General features: G+C 44.6%; 1 protein-coding gene across 1 annotated transcript; it reads left to right on the top strand.

Annotated features, from left to right (window-relative positions):
* The first annotated feature begins 886 nt into the window (after positions 1 to 886).
* ANXA4 (annexin A4) lies at positions 887 to 17,520 on the top strand. The gene is made up of 13 exons (XM_090052978.1): positions 887 to 990; positions 5,701 to 5,757; positions 6,822 to 6,909; positions 8,462 to 8,556; positions 9,466 to 9,579; positions 10,313 to 10,403; positions 10,989 to 11,068; positions 12,270 to 12,326; positions 12,859 to 12,952; positions 13,222 to 13,317; positions 14,091 to 14,149; positions 14,465 to 14,587; positions 15,488 to 17,520. The coding sequence occupies exons 2-13, from the start codon at positions 5,755 to 5,757 to the stop codon at positions 15,545 to 15,547; spliced, it is 960 nt and encodes a 319-aa protein (XP_089909104.1). The 5' UTR covers positions 887 to 990; positions 5,701 to 5,754; the 3' UTR covers positions 15,548 to 17,520.
* The last annotated feature ends 1,996 nt before the right edge of the window (positions 17,521 to 19,516 follow it).

Genomic DNA, 19,516 nt, shown 5'->3' with positions numbered 1-19,516 from the left:
AAAGAGCTGCCTTGCTTGATGGCTGTTTCCACTGTGACAGTGGTAGGCACCCATTAGTGACCCTGTTCCCCAAAAAAATTGTTCTTGCCACAGGGAGCTTAGATGATGAAAAGGACAGACAGCCAGCCAGCCAGATGGGCAGACCCCAGTTTTAGGAGACCCCAGGTGCCAGACTGAGCCTTTCCAGTGAGTTAAGCCCTGCTGTGCATGCAGGTGAGGGGGCTGCACCCTGGGGCCTCTCTTGCCACCCTGCAGCTATAAACCTCAGGACCCTGCTACACATTACATACATTTTGCAAGCAAGGTTTTTTGAGCAGATGTAATATTTTTTATTAGACTGAGTACATTGTAAAAAATAATAAAACAATGGTAAAAGGTATCACATCTACTAACAAAAGCAAAACAAACAAACTTTGCCGGTCTAACATCCTTAGATCAACACAGCTACAACCAAAAACCCAGCATAACATTATGCACTTCACTGGTGAACCCCACAATAAATTCAGACCAGCGACATGTGCCAAGTGATTATCCCTGGACACAAATGACTCTCCCACTATAGAGCCACCAGCCAGCTCGAAAGTTAGCCCTTGAAAAGGGAAAGCACCTCCAGTTTGAACCTCTCCAGCTTGCACTTGACTGTCCTTAGATAAAAGGACCATCTCAAGAACCCTTAGGGCACAATCCAGCAACAATGATCATCTTCCCTGTCCCATGAGCAGCTCCCTTTCCCCCCAAATATTTATTTCTATATATGAAGCAGATGTGCTCACACATCTGGATGCTCTGCTGTAGTTTAATCTGTAGCCAAGCACTTCCAGGAGCTGAGCGCAGGGCTGCAGTGCCAGCAGGCAGAGGATCAGTTCCCCTCCCTGCCCGGGGAGGAGGAGGAGGAGGGAGGCAGGAAGGGAGGAGACCCAGCACAGGGCGGGTCCAGCTCTTATAGGACCGGCTGAGTGGAGCGACCAGGCCAGGAGCAGGACCCTGCAGGTGAGCGGCCCGGGGGGGGGGGGCCGGGCTGGCTGCAGCTGGGCCCTGGTGGGCTGGGGAGCTCAGGGCTGGGGCCGGGACAGGCAGCCCAGCTGGGCAGCGCCCTGGCACCAGGGCCCCGGTGTGGGGAGGGGTGCCCAGGCTGACTGCTGCAGCACTGCCTCGGCGTGTCTGGCCCTGGCTCAGGCCAGCCGCCTTGTTCCGAAAGCACAGGGTAAAGGTCCCTATCTCAGTGGCAGCCTGGCAGCGGGAGCTGTCACTGCCCAGAAATGATGCCAGAGGCAAGGATTTCCTGGACAGTTGCTTTTAATTGTTGGGATAGAGGCCGACACACTGTCCAAGAGCTGCCGTAGGTCTCTGTTCCTGAGCCGGTGGATGTATGTAGGACCTGGGCCGGACGCAGGCATGGGCGAGCTGGGTCCCAGACAGAAAGGGGTCCTGAAAGTGGAAATGTTAAAATTATTATAATCATCATCATCACCATCTCTGGCAAAGGGGGCCCCAATACTAAAAGTTCATCTGGGCCCGCCAGGAGTCTAGGTACGGTGCTGCGTGGGAATAAGTCACCTTGACCATGTTTTGTAGGCTGTTGTGGTTCCCCTGCTTTCCCCACAGCAGGCTCACATGCTGGGTTTTGTGTCGTGTTGAGGTTGCCCATTGTCTTGTGCAGAGTGTAGATGATGGATTATCTGGGATATTTGGAGGGGGCTGACCCTGCCTCAAAGAGAGGTTTGGACTAGATCAGCCATGGCATGATCGGCATGGCTTCTCTAAAATAGGTCTCCTCACTCAACCTATTGGTCATGACCCAAAAGTGGGTCACAAGAATATATCATAGAATCATAGAAGTCGGGTCAGAAGGGACCCTGTAGATCTTCAAGTCCGACCCCCCGCCTGGGCAGGAGAAAAAACTGGGCTCAAATGATCCCAGCCAGGTAGGCATCAAGCCTCCTCTTAAAGACCCCCAGGGTAGGAGCCAGCACCACTTCTCTTGGAAGCTGGTTCCAGATCCTAGCCGCCCTGACTGTGAAGTAGTGCTTACGGATGTCTAATCTAAACCTGCTCTCCAACAACTTGTGGCCATTATTCCTTGTTATGCCGGGGCACTTGGGGAAACAAGGTCTCTCCCAAACCCTTCTGGTCCTCCCTAGTGAGTTTATAGTTGGTCACCAGGTCCCCCCTCAGCCTTCTCTTGTGGAGGGTGAACAGGTTCAGGTCCCACAGTCTCTCATTGTAGGGCCTGCCCTGCTGCCCCTTGACCATGCGAGTGGCCTCCTCTGGACTCTCTCCATGTTGTCCACATCCCTCCTGCAGTGCGGCGCCCAGAACTGGACGCAGTACTCCAGCTGTGGCCTGACCAGTGCCACATAGAGGGGGAGGATCACCTCCTTGTCCCTGCTAGAGATGCACCTATGGATGTATGACAAGGTGCATATGAAACGGTTGTGAACAAACTTTAAAAATGAATTCTCCTTTAAAGGAGAAAAACATGGGAAACCATGGTTTCAGGCCCACCATGCTCCACACACACACACTGCCTACCCCATACGCTGTGGGGCTGGGGGCCGAGGGTGGGGGGCAGTGGGTCAGGAGTGAGAAGCACCGAGTCAGGACTGACCATTGATGTTTACAAATGGGCCCTGGTCCGAAACATGTTGATAACCACTGGATTAGATGACCTCTGGAGGTCTCTTCCAGCCTGGCTTCTCTAAGATTCTCTGTAACAGTCCAGTATGTGGTTAAATCTGCTGGGAGGTGTCCAGTCTGATGTGTTATCACTGCTTGTTTTCTCCATGGTGGCAGGAGTGTGGTTAGAGGTGGTGGTTGGTCCAATACAACATACTGCCCTAAGGAATCCTTGCCTCTCGCATCACATTAATAGCAAGCGGATGCCCCTCGTACTTTGCTATACACTAAACTGCAGGAGAGCATCCAGATGAACATGCACATCTGTTTCACATCTCAAGTGAGGCTGTTCATGGGGCAATGAAGATAATTAGGGATGAGAGTATTGGCTGGATTGTGCCCTAGGGTTTCTGTGGTGGCACAGGTGTTGCCTGTGGTGATTGCTGCCTTTTGACTCTTTAATGTGTATATCTCTAATGAAGGTGCAGGCTTGGGTAGACAAGAGTGGGTAGTGGGGAGCTGCTGACACAAAAAGAGGGTTGAATTTTATGCCCATGTGACTTGGATTTAATACCAGGCCCTAAAATTGATAATTGGTAATGCAGGAAAAAAAAAAGATCAGCATGCATGGCTTCTCTCAAATAGGTCTCCTCACTGACTTAAATCACCCCCTAATTAACAGCAGCATAAATGGAACGGCAGTAACATTTGCCCTGAATTTTGTGGGCTTGTGTCTTTCTTGTATTCTTTGTTTGCTGTGCTGTTTCCTTTGTTTGAGGCTTATCCTCTGTCCCTCCTCCCTCCCCTTGTTTATGTAAAATAAGGTTCTCCTTCATTATTTCCACTGACCTATTCAAACACCAGCCTCAGTGTTACTCCTGCTTCTGTCAACAAACAGCCTGGGCAGTGCAATGAAGTTAGAAAACCTCAGGTTTTAAAAAGGATTATCAGTCCAACCTAGGCTGTACATTTGCATGTTTTGGTCCTACCAAACCTACCACCAATTGAATGTTTCATGATTTTTAAGCCAATATTTTCTGCATGAAATAACTGCCATCCAAGAACTGAAAGTGAATTTGGCTTTGCCAAAGAGAAACTCATGTAACCAAAGAGAAAATTGCAAGTGAAATCAAGCGGAGAGGACATTGAAATGGATGTTAAAGGGCTGAGTGCCCACTGCTTTGCAACAGAAAAAGCCAGGTGTGTCAATGCAAAGCAGGTGCAAGTGTCAATAAAGCAATGGTAGCTATGCCCATTATACATGAATTGGATAAGATGCAGGACAATAGAAAATCAGGCTTCAGATTACAAAATAGTATAAGCAAAGTCAGTACGACAATTTTGGAGCTCAACTTCAAGCAAGTTTTTAAGTAACTTACTGAACTGGAGCCTCAGCTCCATCAGCAGTTCACAGAAAGCAAGATTTTAACTAGGCCCCTTCTGTAACAGAATTAATTTCCTTACCATCTCATCTAAATAGCTCTGATAATTTTGATCTTTTTACATCTTCCTGATCATTGGCCTGTCCCATTTCAGATTTCTGGGCCCACTGTGTTAATGGAAGGGAAGGAATAAAACAGTCTTTGTCTCTCTTTTGTTCTAACTACATACAATAAAGAACTTGACTGACAGAAACTCTGACACTGGTCATGAGTGCAACCAAAATATTTTCCCTGAGCCTGAGGAAGTGTGTGTGTGCCTGAAAGCTTGCAGAAAAAGATTTTTTTTTTGCAGTTTCTTAGTTGGTTTAATAGAAGTTATCATCTCTGAACCAAGAGTTGTAGAGTTTTGCATACCAAACTATTTATACACAATGCCCGAAGAAGGGTGTTTGTGCCCGAAATCGTGGAAAGAACTTTTCCCCTACTATTTAGTTTGTTTCACACAAGGTATTGTATCTACCCAAAGAACTTGCCTGCCTATACACAAGAAATACACTTGTAAAAACCACATGGGAAATTCAGCTACCCCAGAACAGCATAATTATACAGCATGGATGGACCTGTCACAGTCATGTGAAATGACTCAGGGCAACAATCCTGCCTTTCCTAAGCAGGCCAGTTAGCCTTCTGAACTGCTAAGTCTCTAACTGTTAGTCAGAGTAGTAATGGCGGCTTGGTTGACGTTGCCATGCCCACTGCAGTGCTTTGTAACTCTAATTTTAGAAAGTGCAGATTCATGTTTTGGGAGGGGGGGCCTCTCCCCAAGACCCGACTGCTTGTTTAAAACTAAACTCCAGTTGATGCTCTTGTCTAATCCCTCTCTGCATATGAGGAATGGAGAGAATATGGCAGATTACTAGTACTGCAAGCAAGATCATCATTAGTTGGGCATTTTATTTTGCTCCACACTGAGACCCCAGCGCTCAGAAGAAATGAACCTTCACTGTAAGATTCAGCTCTGTTTCTTTAACTTTGGTTTGTTCTCTCAAGTGTTGGCTGGGTGTTATGCTACCATCTCCTATTCACTGCTTGTGTTACAACAGTGGCAGAGACCCCTGTCATGGCCCATGCACCCTTCTGTTGGATTCTGTCCTCACATGGAAGAAAAACACACTTCCTGCCCCATAGAGCTCTTTAGGGAGAACTAAAAAGGCATCAATTACCGGCACCCAGACTTCCCTCCCTTGGACAAGGGAGGTAAGCACCAACTTCCAGATAAAATGTCCAGCTCCCTGCAGCTCATTTGAAAATCACAGTCTTTACATTCATGGGAAATGAGCAGATGTACAGAATGGCTCATTCAGATTTTTGAAGTCTTGGATGTTTGTAAATGCCAAAGAGTTGCAAACATTCCTGTCATTTGTAACCCTCTCCTGAACAGTCACGAGAGCTGTTTGTCTGGTACCACTCGCGCTCCAGCAGTTACCTGAACAACTAACGTGATCTGTCCTCGCAGGAATGTTGTTGGGCTGCCACCTAACCCTGCCTCAACGAAATGAAGCGGTTCCAATATCTCTTACTGTGTCAGGCGGTACCAGCCCCATTCACCTACGGTAGATGTGGAAGCAGAGTTGGGGATCTTTGTTAATTATTTTCCAGGACACTTCCTTGTTTTGTACTTTCCTATTTCTTTTTATTGCAGATAACCTCCTGCTTGGGAGCCCTGACATTTAAAGATTAACCAGCTGCTATAGCCATGGTGAGTGCATTTGCTTTCTGGTACCATGTGGTGCCAGCTTAGTTCAGTGCCCACATAGGTCAGATCAGTGAAGATAGTGTAATGATATTTACTTAGATTAACAGAGCAGGAAGGTTATTAGCGACCCTGGTAGTGTGCTTATCTCTGGTTTATTTTCTTAGGGCAGAATAAGGATTATCCCTAGACCAATAATTTAAAAGGGGAAGTGGAAAATTACCGCAAAGATAGGTTAGGGAATGCACAGGTCACTAGGTATTTCATGTGTGTATTCTGCATGTGTGTATGCTCTTAGTACATTGTGGTTGGCAGCTTAGTCCCCCCCACCTATTCCTATATGTATTGGTAAAAGCCTCGGGATGTGGCAGTCTAAGTTACTGAGGAGTTTTGTTGTTGACCTCAAAGGGAAGCTGGTCCTTAGATGAGACTGGGTGCTCCAGGAAGCACAGCACTGGAGAGAAGTCACAAGAAACTGGCTCTAATCTCTACTCTGCTATTAATTCATGGATTCATTGGGGTTCCTAAAGTTCTGCATGCCTCAGTTTCCCCTTTGTGTAAGGACAGTATATAAACACCATTATACAAGTGCCATAGAATAGCTTACTACTGGGGAAAGTGCTTCAGTCACCATTGCACAGAAAACGACAGGTACCAGAAGCAGCAGCAACCACAACTGGACTTTACACAAGTGCAGGCTGCCAGCTCAGAAACTGAATTCCCTTACTGAATCATAGAACAAGCACCAGTCCAGGTTGCAACGGGGCATATTTCTCCCTGCTAGCCATGCTATGTGGCTTAATCCTCACCTGGAAGGGAAGCCTCTTGTAGGGGTGAGTGTCTCTTCTGGAAGGCGGTAAGGCTTTGGGGGCTCATCTCTGCTGTCCCTCTGTGTGGATGAGCAGCATCTTTTGCCACCACAATCTAAATGTAAAATTAACTAAGTGTCATGGCTGGGTTCCACCACCATCACCATCATCCAGGAAAATCTATTTAACTATGATTTTTTTTTTCATCTCAACATTTTCCCATTTTTTCTGCCTTCAGTAACTGCTATTTTCTGTTTTTAGGCTGGATACCAGGGCACAATCAAAGCAACCACCTACTTCAGTGCAGAGGAAGATTCACAGAAACTGAGGAAGGCCATGAAGGGACTTGGTGAGTGTTTTCTTTTCCCAGATGCTTCTAACCATCTTGTTTTTTAAAACACCAGGTTGCTGCACAGCTACAGATCCCTAGCCCAGAAATTTAACTACCTGCATTTCTATGCTGGCTGTAGTCGCAGGGTAGGGATCGCTTCACTCACAAAATGCACCTTTCCTGGAGCGGAACATGAAAGCTGTTGGGCAGGCATAACGCAGGAAGCTGTAGATAGGTCACACTCCAGAGGGAATGACAGGGAGGAACGTATAGGGGCCAGATACAATGCCAGGCGCTGGGAAAGGGCCGTACTATTAGCACAGCTCCAGGAAGTATAATTTTTGGATATTTACTCACCTGGGGCCTGCCTGTCAGCCTAAATATTTACTTACTGTTCCCATTACTGTAGCGTCTATTTTTTTGCAGACTAATAGAACAGATAACCTTATTGTATGTTTTTAGTAAAAATAATGATTTGTATAAACGCTATTTAATTGTCCATATATTATTGTTCATTTTATTATACTGGTTTGGCAGAAGCTGTAAATAAACTACTACTACTACTACTACTACTACTACTACTACTACTACCACCACCACTATTGCACCTTTGGGCATTTATACACATGCTCTGGGAGTGGGGGAGGGTGGGCAGGCATTTTAATTAGAGCCGCTCCAAGAGCCACTCTAATTAAAAGCGCCTGGAGCATCTCATGTATCAGCATCCCCATACTTCAAAATGGCAGCAGGGGCTCTTGAACCAAAGTTTGAATGAGCTTTAGTTAAAACGCCCCACCACCATTTTGAAGTGCAGGGATGCTGATACATGAGACGCTGGAGGGCGGTAATTACCATGCTCCAGCAGACTCGATTAATTGAGTCTGTTCTAAAGCACTGTAATTACAGCGGTTCAGAGCAGCCTCACTGTTCATGTATAGGCGCCCTTAGTTACTCACAAACATTAATGAGTCTCTTTGCAATAACCTTGCAAAGTAAGGAAATGCCATTTAGCCATTCTGCATTGCTGTTGCAGTTCTAACAGATGGGGAACTGGGGGGCAGAGAGCAATCGAGTGACTGGTCCAGTGTTGCACAGGAAATCTGTGGCAGGGCTGGGAACTGACCTGAACTCTAGGTCCAGCTTTTGTTTGCTCCTAAAATAGTTCTTTCTGCACCCTGAGGGGATGCTAGCTCAAGACAATACTTTAACAGTGCCACTTCCTTCATCTTGTAACCATTTCATGGAGTTCCCATTCCTGGGAGGACTCTGCTTCTATCACAGTTAATCTTAACTACTGGTAACACAGCTGGAGGTCATGATAAAATCTATTTTTAAGGAGGGATGCTGAAGATCTTAAGGCCAGTGTACTTCTAAGCTAGTGACGAGAGAGAGACAGGCCATGTCTTCAGAATGGGTTTAAATTCAGTTCCCCAGGCATATGGATAAGTAGGCTTGAGAAAGATAAAACATGTTTTTTATCAGATTGGGAACAGAGTGGCCTGCTTCAGTGTATCCTATTTGCTTTGCATCCTAACAGTCTAGCACTGGCTTGCTGGTTTTTCCTTCTCAGGTACAGATGAAGATACCATCATCGATATCTTGAGCCATAGGAGTGGTCCCCAGCGCCAGCAAATTTTAATCACCTACAAATCCACAATTGGCAGGGTAGGTGATGTCTGTTTTTAATTGCGACTGGCATTGGATTGCTGTTGGCGATACCTGGATTATACAACGAAAGTGGGATATTAGTGACACCCTATTCTTTAAGATGGAGGAAAGTGCAGGCTTTTTCTGGCTTTGGCATGAAACTTAGTGTAATTTGTGTTCACTGCAGCACAGCTGCTCCTCCAAGGACCATTGTAAGGTGTCTGAGTGCCATTGTGATCATCGTTCAAAATACAACAGAAATCTGGCTGAACAAGCTTCCTGAACACTTATTCTCTTCCTATGGGGGGCCTTTGGCATTTCCTGACAGTATGATTATAAGACCAACCAGAAATCATACTGCAGATGATCTTTGCTGTGACACTTAGCCCATCTGGTTCCTGAAATTCTGTAATGACCAAGTTGCCTCCGGCTTTTCAGGCAGTGTAGCTAAGTTATCATTCTCTTCTGACCCTGCTTGTTGCCTGCCCTGCCTAAATCAAATCTGTGTAGCAATAAGGGTTTAGTTCATTGTCCAAGTTCATTGACCACTAGAGCAACTGAAAGAGATTGATGATGGTAACAGATTCCAGTTCAGATTATGAAGGCCAAATTCTCAAGTACCTATTAATTTTGCCTGGCTTCTTTTGATGCCACATTGGGTTCTTTCCAAGGTGCTGAGCAGTTAGCAAACACAAAACTGAGCCAGAAAGTTCATACGCACAGGTTAGCATGTGAATGGCTGAACTGTTGAAATCTGGGAGAGCAGGGGGAAAACCCCCACCTCTCTGGTGGTGGAATGCAAGGAGCGTATGGAGGCAGGGTGCCTGCAATCATCCAAGGTGGGATTTTGCCAGGAGGGCTGTGCAATGTTTGTGGGCTTTTTACTCTTATGGACCTTCCGTCTCCCTCATGTCACTGGCTTCACAGGATTTGATTGATGACCTCAAATCTGAGCTGAGTGGGAATTTTGAGAAGGCGATAGTTGGACTGATGACCTCCACCACATTGTATGACGTGCATGAACTGAGAAGGGCCATGAAGGTTTGTCACTCCTCGCTGATATTACCAAAATGCTAGTACAACAAACGAACACAAAACCCCAATAAAAGATGACAGAGACAGGTGAAAATTCCCCATCCAACTCTCCCTTCCCTGCAAAGGGATGGAGACAGAACCCTTGTGATGAATTCTGGTTACGTCACGTAACAGGCTTCTGGAAAGCACAGCGGGACACTAAGGCAGCTCAAAACTACAGAAGGGAGCCAAATATCATTTGGTGATTTAACCTGTAATCACTTTTGCACAATGAGATCTCACAGTAGTTCATGTTTCATGCTAATGTGAATAAGGAGCTAACATTGTAACATATGATTGCATTACAAAGCAAAGGAGTTAAAAAACCAGCATGTAAATACCTTCTATGCTATGGGGCTGTTTAATAGTCCTTTATCTTGCTGCTGTTTTGTAAAATTGGATTTAACACTGGAACAGCTATGTTGCCTATTCACAAACCATGTAACAGCACCCTGCAGAATCCAGAGATTCTGTAGAAAAGCATCCCGCCCTCTTACGGAGAGCCTGGCATGTTATTTCCATTGCACAGGAATCGAGGCAGAAAAATGAAGTGTCCTGTACAAAGAGGGGTGCTTGCCAGCACCTGGGCTCTTACTCTGGAAAGCAAATTCTCATTCCATTGCTTGAAATGCTCCATCTGTGTTTACCAGTAGACTGAAGCAATTTTCATTATTATCCTTTTTCTCTGCAATTCGCGTAGGGAGCAGGAACAGACGAAGGCTGCCTGATAGAAATTCTGGCTTCCCGTTCTAATGAGGAAATCCGGCGCATTAGTGATACCTACAGACGTCGTAAGTACCATAAACTGTGGGCTGCTATAATGGTAGTGTGTGGAGAGCAATCTGTGGTGGGGGCATGGAAGAAAGTCTGCAAAGGATCCTAACTAATGCCTGGATTCTGGAAATTGCTTAAGCACATGAAATACTATATAAATCTGTGGGATTTAAGCACGTGCTTAGGAGGGATTTCCTGAAACAAAACTTTAAACACTTATCCTTATGATTTAGTTATAGAAACCGCTAGGAAAAGCCCCTCTTCTCATTCCCTACAAAGAGTTGTCTGGCCAGATGTTTAACTTCTCAGCCGGCAAAGGTCTCATCCTCATAATAGCATTGGCTAAATATCGTGATACACAATGTACATTGATCTAAAGGTACAAGAGTCCCATGAAAACTCATTTTCTTCCCCCTGAAGTTGGCTGTGCTGTTGATAAGGAAGTAGAATAAGGTCCAGGTCCAAATTCCTAGGAATTTAGGTTCAGAAATTGAGGGGGAAATGCAGAATCTTAAAACTCTGGTTGTGATTCAGCAAGGATAAAACACCGTCTTTCAGCTGAATAGTGCTTGATGCTGGGCTTATGTGTGTTCTCTTACTAGTATATGGAAATAGCCTGGAAGAGGACATTGCCTCCGATACATCTGGCATGTTCCAGAGAGTGTTGGTGTCTCTAGCAACAGTAAGTCCAGTGTAACAAATGCTCTATTTTTTACTGCTGTTGCATATTCAGATATGTGCTCACTTTGTTCCTGTGATTAAGGCTTTATAGGTACAGAGCATGCACCAGACCTGATTGCCGCCTCTTACACAGGTCAGGAGCAGCACACTTCATATCAGAGATATGCTAACATGAAGAAGAATCAGACAGTATCAAACAGCAGTCCTGATCCTTTTCCTGAAGTTTTCTTCTCCAGCTTTCTGCTCTGCAGTGCACTCTCCTATCCTGTGTCCCCATGTTTGCAGCAGCTTCCTCAAGCATCTTGTTGCAACTGAAGATGATAAAACATCTTCCTCTGCCGATCTCCCTGTAACACCCTTCTTTGTCCCTGTATGTTGCATTGATCTGATCTGCAGTGCAGACTTCTGATCACATGCTGTCCTTAAAACTACGGAGTCACTGCAGCTCCCATTGACATCAAGAGGAGATACAAGAGAAAAAAAAGACAAAAAAAAAATCAAAAACCAACCATTTTGTAATACTCCACAGCCCCTTGTCCTCACTGACAACTAACGAATTGCATAGTTACAACTGCTTTTCAACTGGGGTGCACTGAGATATCGGTTCGTTATTGGATCAGCATTGATTAAAAGAGAAATGACGTTATCGGTTTTGCTTGGTCATTGTAGCTGATAATTACAGCTGTGTGCCTGGAGCACTCTGGCGAGTGTAGTCCAGTCCCTGTGCCCCACTGCTGGCCCAAGCCCACAACAGACCACAGGTCCTGGTGAGCAGTGCGAGGGGCAGGGAGCACCAGGGACTGGTCACAGGGTGCCGCGCTCGGGTCTGCTCTGTCCACCCAAGATGGCAACACGGACTGCGCGGGAGCAGGGCTGTGGGTGATGGGCCAATGTGTGGGAATAAGGTGGTCACCCCCTTCCTCACTGAAGGCCAGTGCAGGCAGAGGGGTGCGTGTGTGTGTGAGTGTGTATGCCTGCTATTACTAAATATTGGTTACTGGATCAGCATTGGCCAATGTGGTTGGTTAATCATTGGCTATCAGTATTGGCCAAGAAAATCTTTATGATTGCACCCCTACTTTTCAAATAGATCTCCATTACGTACTTTCAGTAGCTTCTTTTTAACAGGAAGCGTGTTGGATTCCTTTCCACTAGTCACTTGCTAAGCTTGAATCTAATACAAGCCGCTTGTGTTTCTATAGGGAAACAGGGATGAAGGACACTATGTGGATGAAGGCCTTGCTCGGCAAGATGCACAGGTCAGTAGCTCTTTGTATCCTTTGAAAGGAATCTGCCTTCCACCACAGGGAGTATTTGAAAAATCTCTTGGACTCTTTACCAATTGCATTTTTAAGGAGTGTCATGATACTGCCACCCCAGAGATGGCTGTGATGTCCCTAGGGCAGTGACCATGCAAGCTCTGCCCTATGTGTGCCTACTGATCTCACCTGCCATGTCTTGCTGTCATAAATGATGGATAGTGAGGCTGCCCTCAAGATCCTGCTCAGTCACAGTGCTGAGGGTCTCCCTGAAACACTGTAGGTTGCTCATCCACCCCCTGCCCGTCACGGCACCCCCTCTCTCTGGCGCTGGGATCTGCTTACCCCCCTTCACCTGTCGCGGTGCCCCCTCTCTGGTGCTGGGGTCTGCTCACCCCCCCCATATGTTAGGGATAAATCCAGATCCTGCCACGCCCAAGTGTTTTGGAAAGTGCAAAGCCAGCCTTTGTGGCTATTAAATTCATTTTGGTTTCCAGACTTAGCCTCACTTTACATTCCTGATTCTTTCTAGTCCCTCTATGAAGCAGGGGAGAAGAAATGGGGGACAGATGAGACTCAATTCCTGTCTGTCCTCTGTACAAGAAACAGGACTCACCTACTAAAAGGTAAGATGCTTAGTACTTTCCAGGTTTCTTTTCATACACATTTATTTTTAGACATGCAGAAGTGTTTCCTCAAAGCCCTCATGCATTATAGATTCTCATCACGGTGTTTTCTGCTTCAGAACATAGTAACTCAAAAATTAACTTGAATTCTTCTGAGTGTAAAGGCAGCTCTTGCTAGCAGATCTTTGGTGTTCAGTACATTGTGTTGCACAAAATAATCTTGGTCAGTATTTTCCCTGCATTAGTATGTCTTTGTTTTCTTCCTCCAGTTTTTGATGAATACAGAAGAATATCCAATAAGGATATTACAGAGAGTATTAAATCTGAGATGTCTGGTGATTTTGAAGATGCCTTATTAGCTGTGGGTGAGTGTCCTGGCTCTAGATTTAGGATTGTTTGAGTACTCCATACATTACCAGGGGAGTAGCATAGTAAATGACAGCTTGTGACACCTGTATTAGAAGCTAGGGAATAAAGTTTGGCTTATTTAATAACCATAAGGAAATCCTGAAGGAGAGAAAGGAGAGGCTGACAAAGCTTGTGGGGGGAAATGACAGACGGAGGCACAGAAGGAAGCCTGGATGTACACATTACACTCTGCCTAGGCATCTTGTCTAAAGCAAAAGTATTCATCTTGAAACATAGGTTTCATGAGATGTGCGTCCCTGGATAAGGTGACAGAAATTCTGCTTCTATCCACTCTTTCACAGTGTACTTTTGCTAAGGGGGCTGACACTTCTAACAAAGTATAATTACCATCATTAAAACACTCGTTGACCTGCAATGGGTGAGGAGACTCCAGTTCAGTATGGTTTAATTTGACAGTAAATCAAAGGGTATTTGAGTTATACTTGCTCTGTTGGTCAGTTTGTCAAATGGCCCCTAAAATCACACTTTTGCCTTCTGTGAGTTTCTGTGGTCTTCTGAAAAAGAGTTGTACATGTTTTAGCCACATTATTGTTCCCTAATCTACTGGCAGACCTTTGCACTCCTCAAAGACTTCTGACACATCTAACTGTGGAGTAGGAGCCTTAGCCAGTCATTTGGCCATTTACTTTGCCTCTAAACTTTTAATACAGAAAACCTTCCCCTTCCAATTCCTGCTCAACTGAATTCCCTTTTTTTCTTCTCTTTACAGTAAACTGCACAAGGAATAGATCTGCATACTTTGCTGAAAGATTATATAAATCCATGAAGGTAAATAGCTTTTGAATATGTGGAATTTTAGGGGGAATTTAGGGAAGCACCTAATTTAACAGCAGAACTGTATGCTGCCAGGTGGCGGGGTGGAGGGAGAAACGTGGGAGTATAGGGACAACCTGATTTATTTAATTGAAGCCCCTTTTCCAGGATATTATGGAATAAACTGGCTTTATTTGGTTACATGCTCTTGATAGGGAACTGTCATACTGCAAAATGATTGGATTAATCCAGAAAAATGCTCCCTGATAAAACCAATATTGACTTATCCATAATGTTCACTATCCATACATATATTACCTTTTCTTTAAGGGCTTGGGGACAAATGATGACACTCTCATTCGAGTGATGGTGTCTCGCTGTGAGATAGACATGGTGCCCATCAGGAATGAATTCAAGAGGATGTATGGGAAATCTCTCTACTCCTTCATTAAGGTAAACTTTCCATTGCCAGAATCCAAGGCTGGGATTCGCAGAGTAGCCTAAGGGAGAGAGGTGCCTAAATCTCTTAGGCTCCACTGCAAGAGTGCAGCTGAGTCTAAACATATGAGCAAAATCACCTGAAACTGCAACGGAATGGCATTAGTTTACTGGTAGGCTGCCCAGGCTCTATGTTGTTTTTAATTAATTTTACATAGATGTACAATCATTTATGTATAAAATTTGTGCATAAAAAGACGGTAATGTAGCTCCCCAGAACGTGATTCTCTTCATCTTACACTTTTTTCTTACTCTTACAACAAAAATCACCTTGCTGATCAAAATATCTTCCTTAATCACATTATCTTTGATGTGGTTAGTTCAGCAAAATCACTCATTTTCCCTTTAGTGTTTTAAGACCACCTAAAATAATTATATATATTGCACAGTTAGGTCAGATACTTTGCACCCAGGCTGTAGTGCTTGCATACCCTAGCCAGAGAGTAAGCATTCCTATAGCAAAGCCCTACCCACACACAAATCATCCACTGTCGTGCATCTGGGAATCTATGCCTTTTATGCTCGGATGGTTTAGAAGTCTTTTCCACTCCACTGCAGCAGAGCTTCTCTTTTCTTCAGAGAACTGAGAAAAAGGCGTTGGAGGACTCTACATTTTTGTGTCTAACCTGGCCCGCATCCTCTGCGCATGGTCTGTGAGATGCAGCCCATGTCTAAGATTGGTTTTTGCTTTCACCCTTGCCCCTAGCCTAGCAAGCAGTTATGGCTTCAAAGGACAAACACCAGTGCCTGCATGGTAGGAGACTTGAGCAAGGCTAACGCATACATGTTAAGAGTATGAAAAGACCAATCTTAATAAAAATAATAATAATAACAACAACATGACTTCTTTTTCAGGGAGACACTTCAGGAGACTACAGAAAACTTCTACTCAATCTCTGTGGCGGGGAAGACTAAGTCATGTACAGCTGATTAGGCTGGTGGGGAGGAGAAATATTACAGGGCTGTTTCTTTCAAATAGCTTTAGGTTACTATTAGTAGGCTAGCTGGTGCTAATTCAGGTTGGCTCTTGTGATATGCTTCTATTACTTTGATTATGCAGTGGCTCTTTAATTGTACTACTGAAGCCATGTTTTCCCTGGACACCCTAACAAGGTCACCTGCCTCAGTTAAGTCCAATAGGTTTGGAAAGACCTTTTGCCTGATGTGATGTTTGGAGAAGTAAATATTTTCTAGAGTCTCAGACTTTTATTTTACAGTTTGGAGTATTGTCTGTGCAGCAGAAGGAGGGTAGCTGGCTGCAAAACATGACATGCAACAACAAATGCCTTGTCTGTTAGGACACTCTTACACACTAACTTATTACCAAAGTGAGGTCTATGTTGCCTCTCACAGGAACTGCAGGGATGTAATACAAGCCACCTTCTGTCCACTCGTGTAATCATTGTAAAACTAACGAGTTTACTTGGGACAGAGCAAAGGGAAAACTTTACCAAAGTCTTAATGGCAACTAAAGCTTGATCTGTCTGCCTTCATGCTGAAAGCCTTATCTAAAAGCAAAAAATGTTAATGCTTTAGCTGCACTACAATAGGGGTATAATGTTTTAGTATGAGGGCACTTCTACCTCATTGTAAGAGGAATAAAATACATGAATGCAAGGTACCATTTCACCACTATAGCTGCATTTCTGGTAAGGGTTATATTAGTATATTTGTAAAAAGTTAAGAAAATCAGCCACTTTTGATGGGCAAACTAGTACATGACAGATTGTGTAGACTAGGTCCAAGGTTACTGGAGTTTCTCATTGGGCACCTGTGAATTATGCACTGCTGTCTTCTTCAAAACCCTTCTATTCAGTGTCTTATCCACAACTTGTATTAGAAAAACTTAATCCATTGTGTGTTTTTGGTCTAAAGCTTTGTCTTTGTTGCCAAGAAGTGCCTTTGGAGTAGGATAATTAAACAGGGTGTTTATATGGCAAACCATCAGTGGAGGTTAGGAATGTCTGACGTGGCTGAAATACTGGAAACTGCCTAGGCACAGCAGCAGGAAGTTCAAAATGTTGTAGTTTACTCTGCTTTTCAGAGGATGCCTCTACATGAGATGCCAGAAGTGCAGTGAACTAATTCTACTGCACATTAGTGCATCACAGTGAATGCTGTGCTAATGCGCAGTGGAATTAGACTACTGCACATTAGCATCCCCTAGAAGATGTGAGCTGGCACTACTGCACAGTAGCACCAATTACAACACATTTAGTACCTGTTATTACAGGTACTAAATTTAATGCGCTGTAATTACAGTACATAAATGCACATGTAGACGTGCCCAGGGAGAAGCCCAGTGTTGCCCTGGCTGGACTTCTGCTGGTGTCTGGTCCAAGGTAGATCACATGGGCTACCATGTCAACATTGCTAGTAGCTGCAATGTATTCGTATGCTACAGTACAATCCTAGCCAAGACATGGCATTGTTCTTTCAATGGGAGAAGCAAAATGAGATCAACCATGATTGACCATTGCTGTACTGTTCTGAAGAGCAAATCCGCGTGCTTTTTATTCCGAGTGGAGCAGTGATAATTTCCTCCCAAGAGCTGCACTTTTAGAAAACAAGATCTACTGTCTTACACACGCAAGCCTTCCACTCATTGTCCTCACAGTTGGGTTCCCATTGACTTGGTCTTGGGCCCTTTTGGTGACCTTATTAGCCACTTTGTCTCTGCTCCTCCCTCCGCAACTTTAAAAATGGAAATACATTCCTTACTTTGTGGAGAATGGGAGACATTTGGTTTCATGCTGCTAAAGCACTACATAAATGAGAGGACTTTGCCCTTACCGGCAGCTCACAAATACATTCTGGCTTTGATTTTTATTAAATGACTTGCCACACATTATACCCTTTTTCAGTTTAATAAAGCAGTCGTATCTTTACTTTTACTTACCAAATGTGTGTTTTATGAATGAAGCATGTTCTGTTTATACTTGCATTATCTTCCCCTTTTCCTGAATTTTTGCATCAGCTTTTGAGAAACGGGATGGACCAGATTTCCCCATATCACAGTAAAACCCAGGGACGGGGCTTCTGGGCAGTCTCCAATGTTTCCTTGGAAGAGCCTCTTGCATCATGACCAGGAAGAGGATTTACCCCTTGCTCCTTGTGGGAGGAAAGGAGAAGAGTCTTTAAATCCCATCAGGTCATATAAAGACCAGGGCCTCACACACCGACTTTTTCTGTCTTCAATCCTTTTAGCCCTGGCTGCCCCCACAATCACTACAGGGTGAAGCAGAAGCAGCAGCAGAGATGTACCTCTTACAAGTGAAATTAATGCCTTCCAAACTCATACCTGGTGGGGATAGCAGTGTGAAGATGTTGTTCTAATGTATAACAGGCCAGAAATGAATTGAAGAAGAGGTCTGAAAAATGAAATCCTAATTCAAAGTGCTTTACATCTCACTTTGTCTTGATTCAGTTTGTTAGAGATTTGAACAACATATTCCAGACCATGCTGTAGGTGGGTCTATCTTTAATTGCAAGGTGCAAAGTGAGTTGATCTGTGTTTTAGTTTAGTAGGTATCTTGGAGACAGCAGCAACACTTAGTTGTTTAAAGACTTATCCTCAGGCTAGAGATTGGAAAGGATTCCTAGCCCCCTCCACACACAAGCCTTACGGTGTACTACACTTGTCTGCCTCATCAAAGAGACATGTTAAAGCCTGAGGTAGAGGATAATTAGTAGGAACAAGTGAACAACAAAACTTTGCCTAAAAGATCAACTTGCAACACTTCAGGATCAACGGAAGGGTTCTTTGGGTCACTGGCCAATGACATTAATAACTGTTTTATCTTTAATGTTTGTCCACATAAAATCCTGAAAAACCAAGATGTACACATTCTCCATTCCCTGTCAGGAAGCTAGGACATCACAGGCAGAGAAAAAGTTTTAGCATATGATGCTTCTTTTGATATTTAATAACGGTGCATGTTACTAACTGCCGGTTGGATATAACTGGCTTACAGTTTGTTAGACTATGCCTGTGAGAGGATGCCTGACCCCTGGAAAGATGGGGTGGGGGGGTGTATTCCCTCGAGTATCTGCAGTTTTGCGGAAAGAAGGGCTCCTGGGGGAGAGAGCCACATTCCTGGCATCTCCCTCCTGCATGTCTTAATAAGAGAGCTTATTCAATGCAGGGCCGGGGACTCCATTATGTTTCCTTCCAGCGTTGTTGTTTACTTTTACAGGTATCAATGCAGGTCTAGAAATGTAACAGAGGACACAGAATCCCCCTACCAATCTTGCCTTCCACTTGCTCTAGCGTGTTCAGTCCCACCCCAAAACAGAGAGGAAGGGCACCACCGACTCTTAGATTTGCTTGTGCCAACAGCAACCCTTTGCTGAGAGATAACTTGACTGAGTAGAGGACAAACAAGACATTATTTACCTGTGGCCGTTGCCACTATGTTCAGCAAAACTCAGATGCTGCTGACTGGCATAGGTGCATGATCAGGATGAGCAAGTTATGATGGTGACAAGACTTGGTTTCTGTGTGGGGCAGGTTTGGCAGGAGAAGCCTTCAGGTCAGATGGCAAATTTGCATGGTCCTGGGGGAAAAAAGAAAAGAGGGAAGTTGTGTTAATATTTGGGCTCTTCATTGGCAACTGGCTGAAGTTCTAAGCTGCGTAAAAGTCCTGCTGGTGCTTTCCTTACAATATATAAGGTTTCTCAGGGCCAGCCACTGGTGTTCTCCCTCCCTGTCCCATCTCTGGGCTTCTTGATGCCAACATTACTTTGTAGTGATATCCCTACAAGACACTATTGCTTCACAAGACACTATTGTTTCAGTTGCTGTTCCTGGTCATTTTCCTATTTTACTGCTACCTTTTCAGGCAAGCATCCAACCAGAGAATCCCACTAATCATTCATCCCAAA

Source organism: Crocodylus siamensis, chromosome 6, assembly GCF_052110815.1.
Source record: "Crocodylus siamensis isolate JL-2025a chromosome 6, ASM5211081v1, whole genome shotgun sequence".
In the NCBI taxonomy this organism is placed as follows: domain Eukaryota; kingdom Metazoa; phylum Chordata; order Crocodylia; family Crocodylidae; genus Crocodylus; species Crocodylus siamensis.
The sequence above is the reverse complement of the archived record's forward strand: the minus strand, read 5'-3'. Positions and strand labels throughout refer to the sequence as shown.

Coding starts and splice junctions, on each gene's coding strand:
- ANXA4 (XM_090052978.1), top strand. Junction 13,318..14,090: donor AGATGCCTTATTAGCTGTGG/GTGAGTGTCCTG, acceptor TTCTCTTTACAG/TAAACTGCACAAGGAATAGA. Junction 14,588..15,487: donor CTCTCTACTCCTTCATTAAG/GTAAACTTTCCA, acceptor CTTCTTTTTCAG/GGAGACACTTCAGGAGACTA.